The sequence below is a fragment of the Chiloscyllium plagiosum genome, unplaced genomic scaffold (assembly GCF_037043375.1).
Source record: "Chiloscyllium plagiosum isolate Xiang-an unplaced genomic scaffold, Cpla_swu_hap1 HiC_scaffold_2, whole genome shotgun sequence".
NCBI classification, from domain to species: Eukaryota; Metazoa; Chordata; class Chondrichthyes; order Orectolobiformes; family Hemiscylliidae; genus Chiloscyllium; species Chiloscyllium plagiosum.
The window spans coordinates 19346824-19365181 of record NW_028270140.1 but is presented as its reverse complement, the minus strand read 5'-3'; the positions used below and the strand labels follow the sequence as shown (position 1 = coordinate 19365181).

The 18358-nt window shown below is 45.0% G+C and overlaps 1 protein-coding gene across 1 annotated transcript in view; it reads right to left on the bottom strand.

Annotated features, from left to right (window-relative positions):
- The window catches only part of snapc3 (small nuclear RNA activating complex, polypeptide 3), a 31613-nt gene extending 20274 nt beyond the window's left edge, over positions 1–11339 (bottom strand). Inside the window, exons 1-2 of the mRNA XM_043720596.2 lie at positions 11092–11339; positions 5271–5348 (exon numbers count right to left, since the gene is read on the bottom strand). Of these exons, the coding sequence (XP_043576531.1) occupies positions 5271–5348; positions 11092–11330 (317 nt within the window). The 5' untranslated portion in view covers positions 11331–11339. The remainder of the gene's footprint in view (positions 1–5270; positions 5349–11091) is intronic.
- Positions 11340–18358: the final 7019 nt, after the last annotated feature.

The window sequence follows — 18358 nt, the reverse complement described above, 5'->3', positions numbered from 1 at the left end:
ATGTTACAGACAAATAGATAAGGTGCTGTGCGGATGTAGGTTAAGCCAGGAATGCTTGTACAAACAGCAGTTATAAGCATCTGTTTCCCACTTCTGCAAAAACAAAAAACAAACCTCAATTAAAAGGTCATAAGGCTCAATATGGTTGAGGAATGGGAGGAAATGTCATAAGTAAGGGAAACAGATGCAGTGAAGGAGGATATACCTAACAATGGACCACAGCAGGATGTAGTGAAATGGCCAAGTAAAACTTGTACTTTGTTATGCACAAGGCCGGATAAGGCAAGAGATAAACAATAGTAATGGGCGCCGGGTTTAGAGTAGTGGGAGGAGAGAAGGAGAAATGAATCCTATATAAGATATGTACTCGCTAAACTCTGCGTGCCTATTTTAGGCACCACACTTGCAAGCATATAATAAACAATACTGATTGCTTCAGATCTTGTCTCGGATTGAAATTATTGAAGTGAATGAGCTTCATTTCTCACAAATTGGGTGTTTACGATTTGCTTTCTTTTAAAATATAAAAGACAGCAAAATTATCAAATGTACATTTTTTAGAAGAATTCATCCATTCGTGGGATGTAGGCCTTGTTGCTTGAGAAGGTGGTGGTGATGTGCTGCTTTCATGAATTGCCACAAGCCATGCGCTTGGGTTGCTGGGAGGGAATTCCAGGACTTTAACCCAGCAATACTGAAGGAACAGTGATATACTCCCAAATCAGGATGGTGAGTGGCTTGGAAAGGAATTCATAAGTAATGGTGCTCCCATCTATCTGCTACCTTTGTATTTCTCGATGGCAGTAGTAATTGGTTTGGAAGGTGCCATATAAGCCGTGGTGAATTTCTACAATGCATCTTGTCGATGGTATATACTGTTGCTAATGAGCACCAGTGATAGAGTAACTAAATGCTTTTGGATCAAGCAGGCTACTTTGTCCTGAATGGTGTCAAACTTAAGTGCTGTTACAGTATTCCATCACACTTTTGCCTTGTGCCTTGAAGACGGTGTACAGGCTTTGGGGAGACAGGTGGCAAGTTAATTGTTGCAAGATTCCTAGCATCTGACTTGCTCTTGTAGCTATTGTACTTACATGGTTCGTCCAATTCAGTTTATGGTCAATAGTAACCCGCAGGATATTGATAATGGGGGATTCAGAGATGGAATGCCATTGAACATCAAGTGACAATGGTTAGGTTCTCTAGTTAGAGACAGTTATTGCCTGGCTTTTTGCAGCACGTCACTCTGGGCATGTCCCTCACCTCCTCCAAAGCTGGACATTGACCAGCATTCAACAGCAAATATTCCCACTTCTGACCTTATGTTTCAGGGAAGGTTATTGATGAAGCAGCTGACACTGGTTGGGCCTCAGACACTTCCAAGGAACGCATTCAAGGATGACTGAAAATAACAACAACTATCTTCCTTTATCCCATGCACGATTCCAACAAACAGAGGAAGGTTAATCCCCATTAACTCTAGTTTTGTTGGGTTGTGAGATAGACAGCTGATGATACAATAACTAGCCAGGTTGGATTTGTTGATTGCTTTCTGTAAACACAACATACCTAGGTCATTTTCCAGATCGTCAGGTAGATGCCAGTGCTGTGGCTGTACTGAGAAAGCTTGGCTAGGGGTCAGCACATTCTGGAGCAGAAGTCTTCAATTTTACAACAACAGTGTTGTCAGGGCTCTTAGCCTTTCCACTGTCCAGAGACTCCAACTATTTTTTGTTATCATGTGGAGTGAATAGAATTAGCTGAAGCCTGGCACCTCAGAAGCTAGAGATCTCTGTATGTATTATTTAAAATTTTATTCCTCATGCGCTCAGAAGCAAACTTAACAGAAACTGTCAGTATGTGGTAAATATTTCAAGGGGAAAATGTGCAAGGAACCAATAAATGTACATAATTTAGAGTATATCTCCTCAGACCTGCAGGAGAATGAACTAACTGCACAGCTGAAATGAGCTATCGAATTTTAATAAGGTATTATACTTGCGTTAGATTTTTTAAAAATTTCAATTTGCAACATGTAATCAGTTTGAATGTCTTTCTCAGCCGTGCAACATCACTTCATATCACCTTTAATCTTGAGTTCTGTCAGTTAGATTCAGACAAGAGGTACAGTCATGCATTACCGGTTAAACTCAACTGAACGACACTAGTCTTCGATAAAATTAATAACCTTCCAAATAAGGTTACTTGTAGAAAGTGGTAACTCAGATCATGTCTCAATAGGAAGACACTTCTGTGAGCAACTTCAGTGTCACCACACAGCTGAACATTGTTTTTATTTTAATTTGTAGTTTATGCACAGGAAAGGGGGAGGTGGAAAGAGACCAATCGCAGCAATGGATCTAGGCAAACTTTTAATGTATCAGGTTCTGACACAGTCCCTCAAACCCTCCTTGAAAATTCATGGGACTTAGGAATTCTTTCTGGTAGCTGCCTTTGAAGACATTCTTGCTCGAGTTGGCTCCCCACAACCTGCTTCTTGCCTTATTTTCAGCCTTCTCTTCTACTCACTATTTCTTCTCCTAGGCCTCCTGGACTGTGTTGAAATTCTACAACCAAAATGTGTCAGACTCATTTTCTAGGGTAATTGTTTCAGATCCTACAAGCACAGGATTCTTTCTTCCCAATCTTGCTCTTCCAACCATGGATTTTGTTTTTGGAGGGCTAAGAGGGAAGAAATAGAGGGAACCTGGAGGAGCAAATTACTGCAGATGCTGAAATCGGTACTGAAAACAAAAAGGCTGGAAATCACAGCAGGTCAGGCAGCATCAATGCTGAGAGAGCAAGTTAACATTTAGAGTTTAGGTGACTCTTCATCAGAGCTAACAAAGTGTGGAGGGGGCAACATTTATGCAATAGTTGAGGGTGGAGTGATGGGGGAGATAGGTGCAGATTAAGTGATCAGAATGTGAGAATACAGAACAATGGTGTGTCTAACTGCCAAACTGGACAGAACAGATGACCCCACTGGAGTGGGGGGATAGGATAGAGAGGATATGATGACACAGAATACAACAAGCTAAAAAGACAGGAAAGAAAATGAGGGAACCTGCAACTGGGAAAAGTGAAAAAGTAAGCACGGGATGGACAGAATCTATGATTGGAGGAGCAGCTACTCAAATTCTTTCCCTCCCATACTCAGATCCTGCAAGCAAACCCTGCATTGTTTGCCAGCTCCTAACAAGATGCCAGAAATGATTCAGCCCCATTTGGACCATGGAGGAGACAAAATGGGAGGTAATACTGGATGGGTTAACCGCTTGAATTTTTCACCTTTTTTTGGGATTGCTTGTGACGTTAAATTTACCTGCCATCCTCAGACACTTTGAATTCTCCAATGAAGGAGAATACAAAGCACTTTTTCAAAAAGATGATTTCAGTATTAATTCTTCATGTGTGGGCAGCACCCATCCAAAACCATCACCGACCTTATGGTACACCAACAGAGTCATAGAGAGGTACAGCATGGAAAGAGACCCTTTGGTCCAACCCATCCATGCCGACCAGCTATCCCAAACCAATCTAGTCCCACCTGCCACCACCCGACTCATGTCCCTCCAAATCTTTCCTATTCATATACCCATCCAGATGCCTTTTAAATGTTGCAATTGTACCTGCCTCCACCACTTCCTCTGGCAGTCCATTCCACCCACACACCCCCCCCCACACACACACAATCCTCTGCTTGAAAAAGATGCCCCTTAGGTCTCGTTTATATCTTTCCCCCCCTCACCCTAAACCTATACCCTCTAGTTCTGAACTCCCCTACTCCAGGGAAAAGACCTGTCCAATTAACCTATCCATGCCCTTCATGATTTGTTAAACCACTATAAGGTCACCCCTTAGCGTCCGATGCTCCAGGGAAAACAGCCCCAGCCTAGTCAACCTCTCCTTATAGCTCAAATCCTCCAACCCTGGCATTATTCTTGTAAATCTTTTCTGAACTCTTTCAGAGTTTCACAACATCCTTCCTATAGGAAGGAGACCAGAACTGTACGCAATATTCCAAAAGTGGCCTAACCAACATCCCGTACAGTCGCAACACAACCTCCCAACACCTGTACTCAATACTCTGACCAATAAAGGAGAGCATACCAATGCCTTTTTCACTATCCTATCTACCTGCAACTCTACTTTCAGGAGCTATGAACTTGCACTCCAAGGTCTCTTTGTTCAGCAACATTCCCTAGTACCTTACCATTAAGTGTATAAGTCCTGCTAAGATTTGCTTTCCCAAAATGCAGCACCTTTCATTTAAATAAATTAAACTCTGTCTGCCACTCCTCAGGCCCACTGGCCCATCTGATCACGATCCTGTTGTAATCTGAGGTAACCTTCTTCACTGTCCACTACACCTCCAATTTTGGTGTCATCTGCAAACTTACTAACTATACGTCTTATGGTCACATCCAAATCATTTACATAAATGATGAAAAGTAATGGACCCAGCACCGATCCTTGTGGCACACCACTGGTCACAGGCCTTCAACCTGAAAAACAAACCTCCTCCACCACCCTCTGTCCTCTTTAAGCCAGTTCTGTATCCAAATGATGAGTTCGCCCTGTATTCCATGAGATCTAACCTTGCTAACCAGTCTGCCATGAGGAACCTTATCAAGCACCTTACACAAGTCCACATACAGAGGAACCTCGATTATCCGAACGAGAAGGGTGGGTACTATTATGTTCGGATAATTGATTATTCGGTTAATTGAATCAACGCTTCTCCTTTGGGGCTCAGAGTTTTCGGTTAAGTACACTCCTCGGTCAGGAGACTCGGCAGCAGCACACCTTGCGCAAACCCCTGCCCCGCCAACCCTGTCCGCCCCCATCCACCCCCCCAACCCCGTCCACCGAACCTCAGCCACCCCCGCATGCCTAGCCCATCTGACCCCACCCCTGCGCCCGACCCCCTCCTCCCCCCCCACACCCCTCCTCTCCCCCCCCCCCCCGCCCCATTTACCCCCTTGTTATTCCTTTTTATGAATTGCAGGCAAAGATATCCCATTAATACATCTACGAGGTTGTGTTAACTAAGGAGAAAGTGAGGGCTTATGCCCGAAATGTTGATTCTCCTGTTCCCTGGATGCTGCCTGACCTGCTGCGCTTTTACAGCAACACATTTTCAGCTGTGCTAACTAGGGGCCTTGAAATGCTGGCAGTGGAGACAGAATGGTGAAGGATGGCTAGGAGACGACATAGTAAAAGCAAACGTAGATGAAGAGATGAATAAATATAATTAAAATACATACTCTAACGTGACAAGGTCTGTATCTTCTGGGATGACATCTGTACTGGTGTCCTGTTCTGTGCATTTCAATGTATCAACACTGTACAAAACAAAGGAGAAAGCTTTCAATGGTCATCATGTGAAACAGTGACGCAGATGAGCTGCCTGTAGTTCACAAATTTAAAAAGAGAAAGCATCAAAAGTTCCCTGTAATTATAGTTTGCGTCAACATGGTCTGTATATAGCTAGACACTGTCACATTTCCATATCAGAAACTTCTTTTTTGTGCCTTTGAATTTCTCTTAGTAAGCCTGTCAAGTATTAGTAGTAGAACTCCCATCCATTTAGTCAGTTCATATAAACCATTGTTTTAGCCTCAAACTAGGGTAATGCCCTCAATTCTGACCACATTTTAGGTGGTTGTCAAGCCATGGGGAGGTATGGAGGAGATTTACAAAAACAATACCAGGAATCAAGGCACCTCCACATCATCTATATGATGTGGAGGTGCCAGTGTTGGACTGGAGTGGACAAAGTTAAAATCACAATGCCAGATTATAGGCCAAAAGATTTATTTGGAATCACTAGCATTCAAAGCGTTGCTTCTTCATGAGGTGGTAGCCTGTTGGACTATAACCTGTTAACTTCGCCCATCCCAGTCCAACACTGGTACCTCCAAATATTAGTCCAACAGGTTTATTTGGAAGTACAAGCTTTCGGAGTGCTGCTCTTTCTCAGGTAGCTAGTCAAGTAGGGTCATAGGAAACAGAATTTATAAATTTTTTTAATGATTTTTAACTTTATTTGTATGGTCAGACTTAATGCATGAGAATTGTTTACTTTAGTGCAGAAATCTAATTTAATTTAAAACTGATGGACTTTAATAGAATGAATAATGAGAAATGAACCTCCTTCTGAGCTGTAAAATTCTATAATTTGCCATTCTTCAGTTAATGCAATGGAGGCAAGGTTGGATTACTCATGCATGAAGCCTAAATAGCTGAGTGATCCTTCTTCAAACCAGTTGAGTCTTACAATCAGAATCATAAGATCATATAGCATGCTCACAGACATAGACTCTTCGGTCAAACTGCTGTGTTCACTAGATATCTTAATGTGACCTAATTCCATTTGCCAGTATTTGGCATACATCTCCCTGAACCCTTCCTACTCATGCACCCATCCAGAAGCCATTTAAATTGTGTAATTGTACCCGAATCCACCACTTCCTCTGGCAGCTTGTTCCATAAATGTACTATCCCGTGTGAAAACTTACACCTCAGGTCCCTTTTAAATCTTTCCCCTCTCACCTCAAACCTATACACTCAAATTTTGGACTCCCGCACCCTGGGAGAAAGACCTTGGCTATGCACCCTATCCGTGCCCCTCATGATTTTATAAATGTCTATAATGGCACCCCTTAGCCCCTGAAGCTCCAAGGATAAAAGCCCTAGGCTATTCAGCCTCTCCCTCCAAGTCAAACCCTCCAGTCCCAGCAACATCCTTGTAAATCTTTTCTGCACCCTCTCAATTTTAACAAAATCTTTCCAAAGAACAGAGACCAGAATCATTTGCAGTATTCTAAAAGTGATTTCACCAATGTCCTCCACAGCTGTAACAGGACATCCCAACCCCTATACTCAATGTTCTGACCAATGAAGGCAAGCACGTCTAATGCCTTCTTCACCACCCTGCGATTTCACCTTCAGGGAATTATGCACCTACACCCACAGATCTTTGTTCAGCAACACTCCCCAGGGCCCTACTGTGACGTGTACAAGTCCTGTTCTAGTTTACCACACTAAAATGCAATACCTTACATTTATCTAAATTACTCTTCATTTGCCACTCCTCGGTTTACTGGCCCATCTGATCAAGGTCCTGTTGTATTGAGATAATCTTCTTCACTGTCCACTACACCACCAGTTTTGCTATCACTTGCAAACACAACAAATTCCACATTACCTCTATGTTGAGCCAGTGCCATGAGCTGTAAATGTTCAACATAGCTTACAACGAAAAGCAAAAAGGACAAACCTTAAGAAAAGCAAGCAGACTCCATTTTCAGATGGAGCTTGCCTATGTGTTGTTAGTATTTCTGGGGCTAACAAGATACTGTTCCAATTGTAGGCACTAGCAGTGGTGTCTTTGTCTGCATGTACAACAAGTCTTTACTATGTCAGATCCAGATGCAACCATTTCAGAACACTGACTGCATCATAAAATGCAGAACTGTAGTGCCCTTCAACCACACTCTTTTAAAACAACACCACTGCAGAATCCGGAATAGAAAGTGTTTGGAGGGATATGGGTCAGATACTGGCAAGTGGGACTAGGTCAGGTTGGGATATCTGATTGGCATGGATGAGTTGGACCAAAGGGTCTGTTTCCATGCTGCACATCTCTACGACTAATTCACTGACAACTAAATTAAGGTTGTCAGTCTGGTTTGCAAAGTGGCACACTTGCGTGTACTAGAAACTACATATATGAATGCACGATGCACTGTTCTTTGCATACAAAAAGGGCATGTACACACACTGCACTTGTTTAACTTAAAATAACTGCCGGCCATTTACTGGTTTATTTTTCCATGACAAAGCCCTGACCATAATTAACATGCTTGCTTTAAAGTTTAAACAAAGCTTAATAGGAACTGGCTATTATTATTAATTGGCAGATTATCCACAATAAGGCCTCCGTCAATCATCACACTCCTCCCAAGTATAAATGTAAAATTTTCCATTGAATTGGTATGTTTCACATTGTCCTGATGAATGCAAGATGAAAAATATTTCAACAAAATGCATCTTTTCAGCAATAACTTAAAGGTGATTGGCTAAGCAAACAATGATAAGATGTTTTTATTCAGGAAAAGGATCAGAATCTGAATGTACCATTTGAATGTGAATGTCTATATCTTATGGTCTTAAGGGAGAATGCGATTGGTAAACATAGCCAGGACCAAATGACGGAGCAGACATAATTTACTAAACAGTCTAATTGTGCTCCTCTGTCCTACTATCTTTTAGATGGATCAAAATTGGATAATTCTCTTAAAGGTTTACAGAGTTATGGGGTAAAAATATTGAGGACTGAAATTAGGTAATTTGCTCTTGCAAGTAGACATGGCACAACTAAGTGAATGAGCTGAAAATGTGTTGCTGGAAAAGCGCAGCAGGTCAGGCAGCATCCAAGGAACAGGAGAATCAACGTTTCGGGCATAAGCCCTTCTTCAGGAATGAGGAAAGTGTGTCCAGCAGGCTAAGATAAAAGGTAGGGAGGAGGGACTTAGGGGAGGGGCGGTGGAAATGCGATAGGTGGAAGGTCGTCAAGGTGAGGGTGATAGGCCGGAGTGGGGTGGGGGTGGGAAGGTCAGGAAGAAGATTGCAGGTTAGGAAGGCGGTGCTGAGTTCGAGGGATTTGACTGAGACAAGGTGGGGGGAGGGGAAATGAGGAAACTGGAGAAATCTGAGTTCATCCCTTGTGGTTGGAGGGTTCCTAGGCGGAAGATGAGGTGCTCTTCCTCCAACCATCGTATTGCTATGGTCTGGCGATGGAGGAGTCCATGGACCTGCATGTCCTTGGTGGAGTGGGAGGGGGAGTTGAAGTGTTGAGCCACGGGGTGGTTGGATTGGTTGGTCCGGGTGTCCCAGAGGTGTTCTCTGAAACGTTCCGCAAGTAGGCGGCCTGTCTCCCCAATATAGAGGAGGCCACATCGGGTCCAGAGGATGCAATAGATGATGTGCGTGGAGGTGCAGGTGAATTTGTGGCGGATATGGAAGTATCACTTGGGGCCTTGGAGGGAAGTAAGGGGGGAGGTGTGGGCGCAAGTTTTGCATTTCTTGCGGTTGCAGGGAGTGGAGGTTGGGTTGGTGGGGGGGGTGTGGACCTGACGAGGGAGTCACGGAGGGAGTGGTCTTTTCGGAACGCCGATAGGGGAGGGAAATATATCCCTGGTGGTGGGGTCCGTTTGGAGGTGGCGGAAATGATGGCAGATGATACGCTGTACATGGAGGTTGGTGGGGTGGTAGGTGAGGACCAGTGGGGTTCTGTCCTGGTGGCGGTTGGAGGGGCAGGGCTCAAGGGCAGAGGAGCAGGAAGTGGAAGAGATGCGGTTGAGGGCATTGTCGACCAGGTCTGGGGGGAAATTGCGGTCCTTGAAGAAGGATGCCATCTGGGTTGTACGGATTTGGAACTGGTCCTCCTGGGAGCAAATGCGGCGGAGACGAAGGAATTGGGAACATGGGATGGCGTTTTTACACAGGGCAGGGTGGGAGGAGGTGTATTCTAGGTAGCTGTAGGAGTCGGTCGGTTTATAATAAATGTCCATGTTGATTCGGTCGCCCGAGATAGAAATGGAAAGGTCTAGGAAGGGGAGGGAGGAGTCTGAGACGGTCCAGGTGAATTTGAGGTCGGGGTGGAAGGTGTTGGTAAAGTGAATGAACTGTTCCACCTTCTCGTGGGAGCATGAGGCAGCGCCGATACAGTCATCGATGTAGCGGAGGAAAAGGTGGGGGATGGTGCCAGTGTAGCTGCGGAAGATGGACTGTTCACATATCCTACGAAGAGGCAGGCATAGCTGGGGCCCATGTGGGTGCCCATGGCTACTCCTTTGGTTTGAAGGAAGTGGGAGGATTGGAAAGAAGTTGTTCAGGGTGAGGACCAGTTCAGTCAGTCGAAGGAGGGTGTCAGTGGAAGGGTACTGGTTGGTACGGCGGGAAAGGAAGAAGTGGAGGGCTTTGAGTCCTTCGTGATGGGGGATGGAGGTGTACAGGGACTGGATGTCCATGGTGAAGATAAGGCGTTGAGGACCGGGGAAGTGAAAATCATGGAGGAGGTGGAGGGCGTGGGTGGTGTCCCGAACGTAGGTGGGGAGTTCTTGGACTAAGGGGGACAGGACCGTGTTGAGGTATGCAGAGATGAGTTCGGTGGGGCAGGAGCAGGCTGAGACAATGGGTCGGCCGGGGCAGTCAGGTTTGTGGATTTTGGGCAGGAGGTAGAAACGGGCGGTTCGGGGTTGTGGGACTATGTGGTTGGAGGCGGTGGATGGGAAATCCCCTGAGGTGATGAGGTTATGGATGGTCTGGGAGATGGTTTGGTGGTGGGAGGTGGGGTCATGGTCAAGGGGGCAGTTGGAGGAGGTGTCTGCGAGCTGGCGTTTAGCCTCTAACTGAATGGTCTTGTAACCATTATAAGTTCAAAGAGTTAAAACTCTTTCAGTCATGAATTTTAAAACAAAATTTTGGCCAACAGCATTTTCTAGCATTACTAAAATCCAAATTGAGCATTGAAAATGTAATTCCTTAGATTGTAGGGAGGTAGGGTGGTGAGGGGTGGATACTGTTCAGAGGCTCAATGGGTTCACACTGTAGTAACTCTACAATATTTTTCAGTCACATTGTACTTGAAATGTTAACACATTTCTCTTTCCACTGATGCTGCTGGACCTGCAAAGTTTTACTTCACTTTGCCTTGACTTTAGTTTGAATTTAAGCACTGGCTCATCATAACAGTTACAAACTGCCAGATTCAACAGAGGACTGAGAATTTGCTGCAACATGCAAACTGCAGTATAGGACTCTGGCATCCTCCTCCCCCCACCTTGGGCAGGGGACGGTGTCACTGCTCTCTGGGTAGGAAAACACCCCTCACACATGCTTCACGCAGCAGTGTCTGCGTCAAGGAGAGGGGCATTCAGTTGTATTGCTCCAGAATTCAATCATACAGATGCTCTGCCAGTCACTGAACGAGTGGAGAGAAACACGGCGGCTTTGTTCCCCATCCCCTGCTCTGCCAGCACATGGCGCACACGCCTTGCTGCCTCTCCCTCTCCCTCTCACCCGCACACCAGCTGCAGCTCCTCCACCATGTCTGAGGGGAGGCCCAACTGCGTGACCAGCTGCTGCCCGACCACCTCCTCCTCGCCCTCTTCCTCCAACCCCAGGTACGCCCCGTCCAGCTGCTTCCGCCACAGGCTGCCGAAAGAGCCGACGTGGAAAAGCTTCGAGTTCACACCGGCCAGCTCATACTCGGGACCTCGGCAGAGGCTGGAAACGGTCGCACACGCCGCCTCCGCCATGACTGTTCCTTCAGGATCAACATCCGGCGGGGAGGCGCCCGGGCATTCTGGGAGTTGTAGTTCAGAGTACCGGAACTGACGTCACACAGCAAAAAATGACTACAAGTCTGCACTGAACGTGTTAATCCCTTGGATTGTAAGAGCCTAAATGCAGAAATTGCGTGACTTGTCTGTAAATGGATGAGAAGGGGATAACATATGCAGTAAGCTTCCTGAAAGTCTCCAGCTTCACCTGCCCCAGACTCCCTCCAAATCCCCAAAAGGCAATTTGTAAAAAGATTTCAGAAACTTTCTCCTCCAATTTGGATTTGATTCCTTACAATGGGATAGTCTATATGACCATCAATCAGGGAGAGAAACAGTTCAGAACTGCAACTAAATGGGGTGAACTGCTCATAACAACTTTAGTGTGTGGTCTGGTCTACTGGGCTGATTCACCCCCCCCCCCTCACCTGGCTGTAGCAAAGAGGTGAGGAGAAAGTGCTTACTTGACTTTGACATCAAGAAGACATTTGGCCTACTTTGGCATCAAGTACTCCTAGTACAATTGAAACTGATGGGCATTTGTGGGTGGGAATCTCTCCATTGGTTAGGTTTTTTATTCATTTTTTTCATATTATGTGAATGTGTGAGAAATGAAGCTCACTGCCAAATAATTTTAGTTCGAGTCAAATTCCGAAGCAGTCTTTATTCATACGTTCTTGCAAGCCTGGGTGACCACAAAGTAGGCACACTTCTGAATAATATTATTTCACATTTATACAGTTTTCTATGAGCCTCCCTGTACCTCCCCATTACCTCATTTGTGACAGTTGTATTGCTCTGTGCAGCTGCTAATTTAATCGGTTTACCACATCTGTGTGTGGCCTGTTGTTAGCGTGCAACCCCCCCTTGAGAGCTGAGTCTTATTATTTTGCCGACGCAACACTGGGTCTTATCACTTCTGCACACTGAGTCTTTATGACTTCTGAGTACCTGACTTCCGTAGAAGCAACACTTAGACACATTTTCCACAAATCCCCCTTTTCCTTTTGGCTAATATTTTGTTGTCTTCTGCATATTCCTCATAGGCCGACTCCAAGTTTGTTAGCAGCATCCCTGAGACCTCATCTATCTTGGAAACTTCTTCAAGATCATTCATCCCCTCATTGTTCAACAGGTAGAGTTCCTCTCGCTGACTACCTGTTAGGGGCATTTGTTTAGTCAGGGCCGTTTCAATCAGCCGCTGGGTTAGTCCCGGTGCACAAGGTACGATGCAACATCCTATAGCTATCAGTATTCCAGCAACCACTATCAAGGAGGTGAGTATGGAGACCACTACACCTTTCCATTTCCCAAACCATGAATCCAGCCACCCTAGGTTTGATTGGGGTTAGAGTCCCCTGGGTTTGATTGGAGCAATGTGTCTACCCCTGAATTCTCAGCCAGCTCCTCTGCTAAGGTAGTCAACCCCCGCAGGGCTTGAGTGATTTACCCATTGGGTGCTGTGTTATTTGGAATAAAGGTACAACAGCTCCCCCCTAACATCATGCACATGCCGCCTTTCTCGGCTAGGACCATGTCCAAGGCCATTCTGTTCTCCCAAGCCATTCTGCTGGTTGCATCGAGCTGTCCTGCTATACCTTTGACTGCATCCCTAGTGTAGTTAATGAACCTCTGCTGATTATAGAAAATATAGTTTATCCAATCCACATTCTTGTTGACCGTTACCCACCAGAAGAGAGCTGACTCAAAGCCTGCTGCAATCTGGTTGCGAGTCTTGAACTCATTCGGCACCCCTCTGATGACCATTAATGTGGACTATGACTATCTCCTTTGGCAGCAAAAGGGATTCCAATACTTGCTGAACTTATGCCTCATGGGCCAGTTCTTTACCTCTACTGTTTACCAGTCTTCTCTCCTACCATATTTTCCCAAATGTATGTGCCACCCTGAAAGCATATTTAGAATCTGTGTAGACAGTTCCTTCCTTCCCCTCCAGGGCCTTAAGAGCGCGTTCTAGCACATAGAGTTCGCAGGTCTGTGCTGACCAGTCATTGGGCAGTCTACTAGCCTCGACTACACTCCCCTCTGTTCCATCCACTACCGCATATCTGTTGTGTCTTTCGCCTTCAATTACTCTGGAGGACCCATCAACAAACAGTCTGGCCCCTGCATGGAGACGGATGTCCCTAAGGTCCATTCTTACTTTAGTCTGATATTCTCTGATGTCAAGGCAGTCGTGTTCTGGGTCCGAGGGAGCTACGTCCTCCTCCCTCCAGAGAAAAGTAGCTGGATTCAGACAAGTATCTCTGATTAATGTAAGGTCATCCTTCTCTATTAAAATTGCTTTGTATTTTAAAATTCTAGAGTCCGTAAGCCACCGCCCTGCCTTCTGGTTCAGTATGGCCTGTACTTGATGCGGGATGCTTACTATCAATGCCCCGACGAATGTGAGTTTTCGACTTTCTTCTACCAATAGTGCAGTTGCTGCTGCTGACTGCACACACTCGGGCCACCCTCTAGAAACTGGATCTAATAATTTAGACAAGAATGCTACCGGCTGTTTCATCCCTCCCCATCGCTGGGTTAGGACCCCTAGGGCTGCTCCCTTATCAACGGTGGCAAACAAGTGAAAGGGCTTATCTAGGGAAGGCAACGCAAGGACAGGGGCATGGATCAAACTTTTCTTTAATCCCTCCACTAATTCTTTTTCTTCCTCTGTCCACTTTAACAGCTGTGGTTCTTCTTCCAGCAATTTAAGATATAATTTCTTTGTCTTTTGGGCGTACGACACAATCCATGATCTACAGTATCCTGTTAGCCCCAGAAATTTCCTCAATTCCTGTTTATTCCGAGGGAGTGGCATTCCCACTATCCCTTCAATCCATTCAGGATTTATTTTCCTTTTTCCTTCACTGACCAGGTGTCCTAAGTATTTTACTTCCCTTTCTACATTTTGTAATTTGTTCCTCGAGACCCTCAATCCCCGTTGTCCCAGAAAATTTAGCAATTGGTTAGTTGCTTCCGTTGTTCCCTTCTCATCTTCTCCCGTGACAGTAGATCATCTACATATTGCAGCAAATTTGTCCCTTGGGGACTTATAATCTTTTCCAAAATTTGTTCTAAAACCTGGCCAAACAAGTTCGGGGACTCAGTGAATCCCTGAGGAAGCACTGTCCATCTATGTAGTTGTTTCTGCCCTGTTCTTGGGTCTTCCCACTCGAAGGCGAACATGTTTCTGCTTTCCTCTGCCAGGGGGCATGCCCAAAAGGTGTCCTTTAGGTCCACCACACTGAACCCACTTGTGGTCGTGTGGGATTTTACTCAAGAGGGTATAAGGATTAGGGACTACCGGGTGTCGAGTCTGTACAATCCTGTTAAGGGTCCTTAAATCTTGTACCAGACAATAGGTACCATCTGTTTTCTTTACTGGCAAAATGGGGGTATTATAGGGAGACATGCAGAGTTCCAGCAGGCCATCCCTAATTAATCCCTCAATCACAGGTTGTAACCCCCTTTTTCCTTCTGTCGAAATCGGGTACTGTCTCTCACATACCATCTCCCCCACCTGTTTCAAGCTGATCTTGAGAAGGGGAATCTGCAATCCCCCTCGATTGCCTTCCGGTGCCCATACCGTGGGGTCTATTTGTTTTTCCTGTTCCTCGGTCAAAAGGGCCATTTTTACTACTAGTTGTTGGTTGCTCACCCCGATCCCTAGTCCTAATAATATAATTAAGTCTCTTCCTAACAAACTACTTCCTATGTCCGGATTGTCCCTCAATTTTTCCTTCCTCACTTTCGATCGTAATAGGTTCAAATACAGGGACTGTAAATCCTTCCCCCTTCACTCTGGACACCGTTATCTGTTATTTTGTTAATTGTACTCCTTTGGGTATAAAATTTAAAGATGATCATGCTGCCCCTGTATCTATTAAGAAAACTGTATCCTCTTTATGAGGTCCCACCTTTATATTTATAAAGGGTTCCTGGTGGGTCCCCGAGGGCAGGAACCCCTGACGCCCTTATTCTTCATCAAAGTTCATAAGTGGTATCGCCCTCTCTTCCCTTTTCAGATCTGGACACTCCCGCTTAAAGTGACCTGTCTTTCCACATTAGTAACATCCCGCCTGTGGGGATTTCCACCTTGATCTTTGTCCCTGTTGACTGGACCCACTAACGGGTCCTCCTCGTTTTCTTCCCCTACCTCTATTTTCAACATACTGACAGCCATCACTCCAGTTGCTTACTACCAGTTCCACTCTTTTCTTGACTACCTCATCAACCGTGGCTATCATTATTTTCGCCTTCTGTTTTTGCTTCTCATCCTCTCTCTTTACAAACACTTTCTGTGCCTCTCTCAAAAATTCATCCAATGATTACTCACTCCATCCCTCAATTTTTTTGTATTTTCTTTTGGATATCCGGCCACGCCTTAGTTACAAAATGTACTTTAAGGAGGCCCTGAGCTATCGAATCCTCAGGAATCATACTTGAATACTTTCTCTTTGAGTCCCACAGCCTCTGTAAAAATGCTGAGGGAGTCTCACCTTTCTCTTGTTGGATCTCAAACGCCTTTGTTAAATTCTGGGATTTAGGGACTGCCTCTCTGATTCCTTTTATTATTAAGTCCTAAAGGTCATTCATCTGGTCCTTCATCTGCCTCGTTGTTCCCCCAGCCTGGGTCTGTATGGGAAACTTCTGTTCAGCCGACATAACTCCCTCCCCAGGGAAGTGTTCTCTTTCCCACAACTTCATAGCTGCTCTTCTGATCATCCCTCTCCCCCAGTGAAGAGAATATTTAAAATAGACATTAACTCCATCCAAGTGTATAGGTTGGGACCTAGGAATTGATCTGCTTGCTCAGATAGACCCACAGGATCTTTAATAAGAAGTTTCATCTCCTTCTTAAAGGTCCTGACTTCGCTGCTTGTTAAGGGGGCATTTACGAAGCCAATTATTCCCTGCCCTATGGGAACTTCCCTGAGATGGTATAAATTTGTCTCTGGGTGTCGTTCCTTGAATTTCGGGAATGGATATTCCTCAATATCCTTTTCTAATTGCTTTACTTCCTTCATCAGTCCTCCTTTCGGGACTTTTGACCTCACAACCTTCAGCCGTCCCTCATCTCCAAACCCCCCCCCCCCCCCACTCCGCCTGCTTGTTCGCCACCAGCCGCCACCCCTCGTCCGTCTACCGGATGGGGCACTCACCGACGAAAGACACAAGACTGTTCTAAAAGGAACAGGATGCGTCTTCTCAATCATCGATGGTGACCACTCCGCCGGTGATGATGGTATCCCGGAGAGCCCCCAATTGTGAGAAACGAAGCTCTGCCAAATAATTTTAGTCCGAGTCAAATTCTGAAGCAGTCTTTATTCATACGTTCTTGCAAGCCCGGGTGACCACAAAGTAGGCACACGCCTGAATAATATTATTTCACATTTATACAGTTTTCTAAGAGCCTCCCTGTACCTCCCCTATTACCTCATATGTGACAGTTGTATTGCTCTGTGCAGCTGCTAATCTAATCGGCTTACCACACCTGTGTGTGGCCTGTTGTTAGCGTACAACCCCCCCCATGATAGCTGAGTCTTATTACTTTTGCTGGCACAACACTAGGTCTTATCACTTCTGCACACTGAGTCTTTATGACTTCTGAGTACCTGACTTCAGTAGAAGCAACACTTAGACACATTTTCCATCTACAAACTTACTAATCAGAGCACCTATGTTTTCCTCCAGATCATTTATATATATTAAAAATGACAAGGTTCCAGCATTGATCCTGGCAGAACACTACTAGTTACTGATCTCCATTCCAAAAAGGGCCCTTCCACTACTACTCTATGTCTTCTATGACCAGTTGTGTAAGTATCTAGTCAGCTCACCCTGGAACCCATGAGCCTCCAACTTTTGTACCAGTCTGCCATGAGGTACTTTATCAAATGACTTACTAAAGTCCATGTAGACATCATCCTCTGCCCTTCCTTAACCAATCATTTTTGTCACCTCCTCAAAAAACTCAATCAAGTTGGTGAGACATGACCTTCCCTGCACAAATCAATGCTGCCTATCACTAACAAGTCCATTTGCTTCCAAACGTGAGTAAATCCTGTCTCAGTATCTCCTCCAACAGCTTCCCAACCACTGACATCAGGCTCACCGGCCCGTAATTTCCTAGGTTACCACTGTTTCCAGATGTTGAACTTGCCAATTCTTTCCGAAGCAGCTGAATTCTTCACACACAAATTGAGGGTCATTACCAATTAACACAATGTTTGGAATTCCATATTGACTGAATTGGAATTTTATGTATTCTACATACGCATCCCATTGAATCTGGAATATTTCACACTTCGTCTTAGTATTCTCAGTTTTCTTCATGGGAGTGCTGCTCTTGAAAGCATATTGGAAATTTACATTAATTTCCTTTGCTTATATGCTGCATCCAGATGATAGCTCTGCAAATTAATTAACATTCTTTGTATATGCTTCGGAGCAGACAGAGAGGTTTGAGGAAGATACTTTGAAATGGCCATGGTTGTTACTCACAAACATGTTTTGATTAAAATGCTCACAAACCAAGACAACAGCCCAATAGACAAGCACCGTTTCTCAATTTGAGCACGGCTTTGTCCAGTTTGAATTAATTTCCAGGATGGAAATGTAATTCACCAAAGATCCTCAGACAGCAAAGCCATGACCTGTTCTATCTAGAAGGACAAGGGCAGCAGATATATGGGAACACCAGCACCTTCAAGTTCTCCTCTCAACCATCACCATCCTGACTTGGAAATATTTCACCATTCCTTCACTGTCACTTTGTCAAAATGCTGGAATTCTCTCCAGAATGGCTTTGTGGGTGCCGATCCATATCCTCTACCTAAATCTTTCTAAGGATCCATATCCTTCTGCTTCCTGCCTATTCATGTATTTGTCTAGATACATCTTAAATGATGCTTTCATTCCCAACCCTACCACCTCTACTGGCAACACATTCCAGGCACCCATCACCCTCTGCATAAAGAACTTTCCAAATATATCTC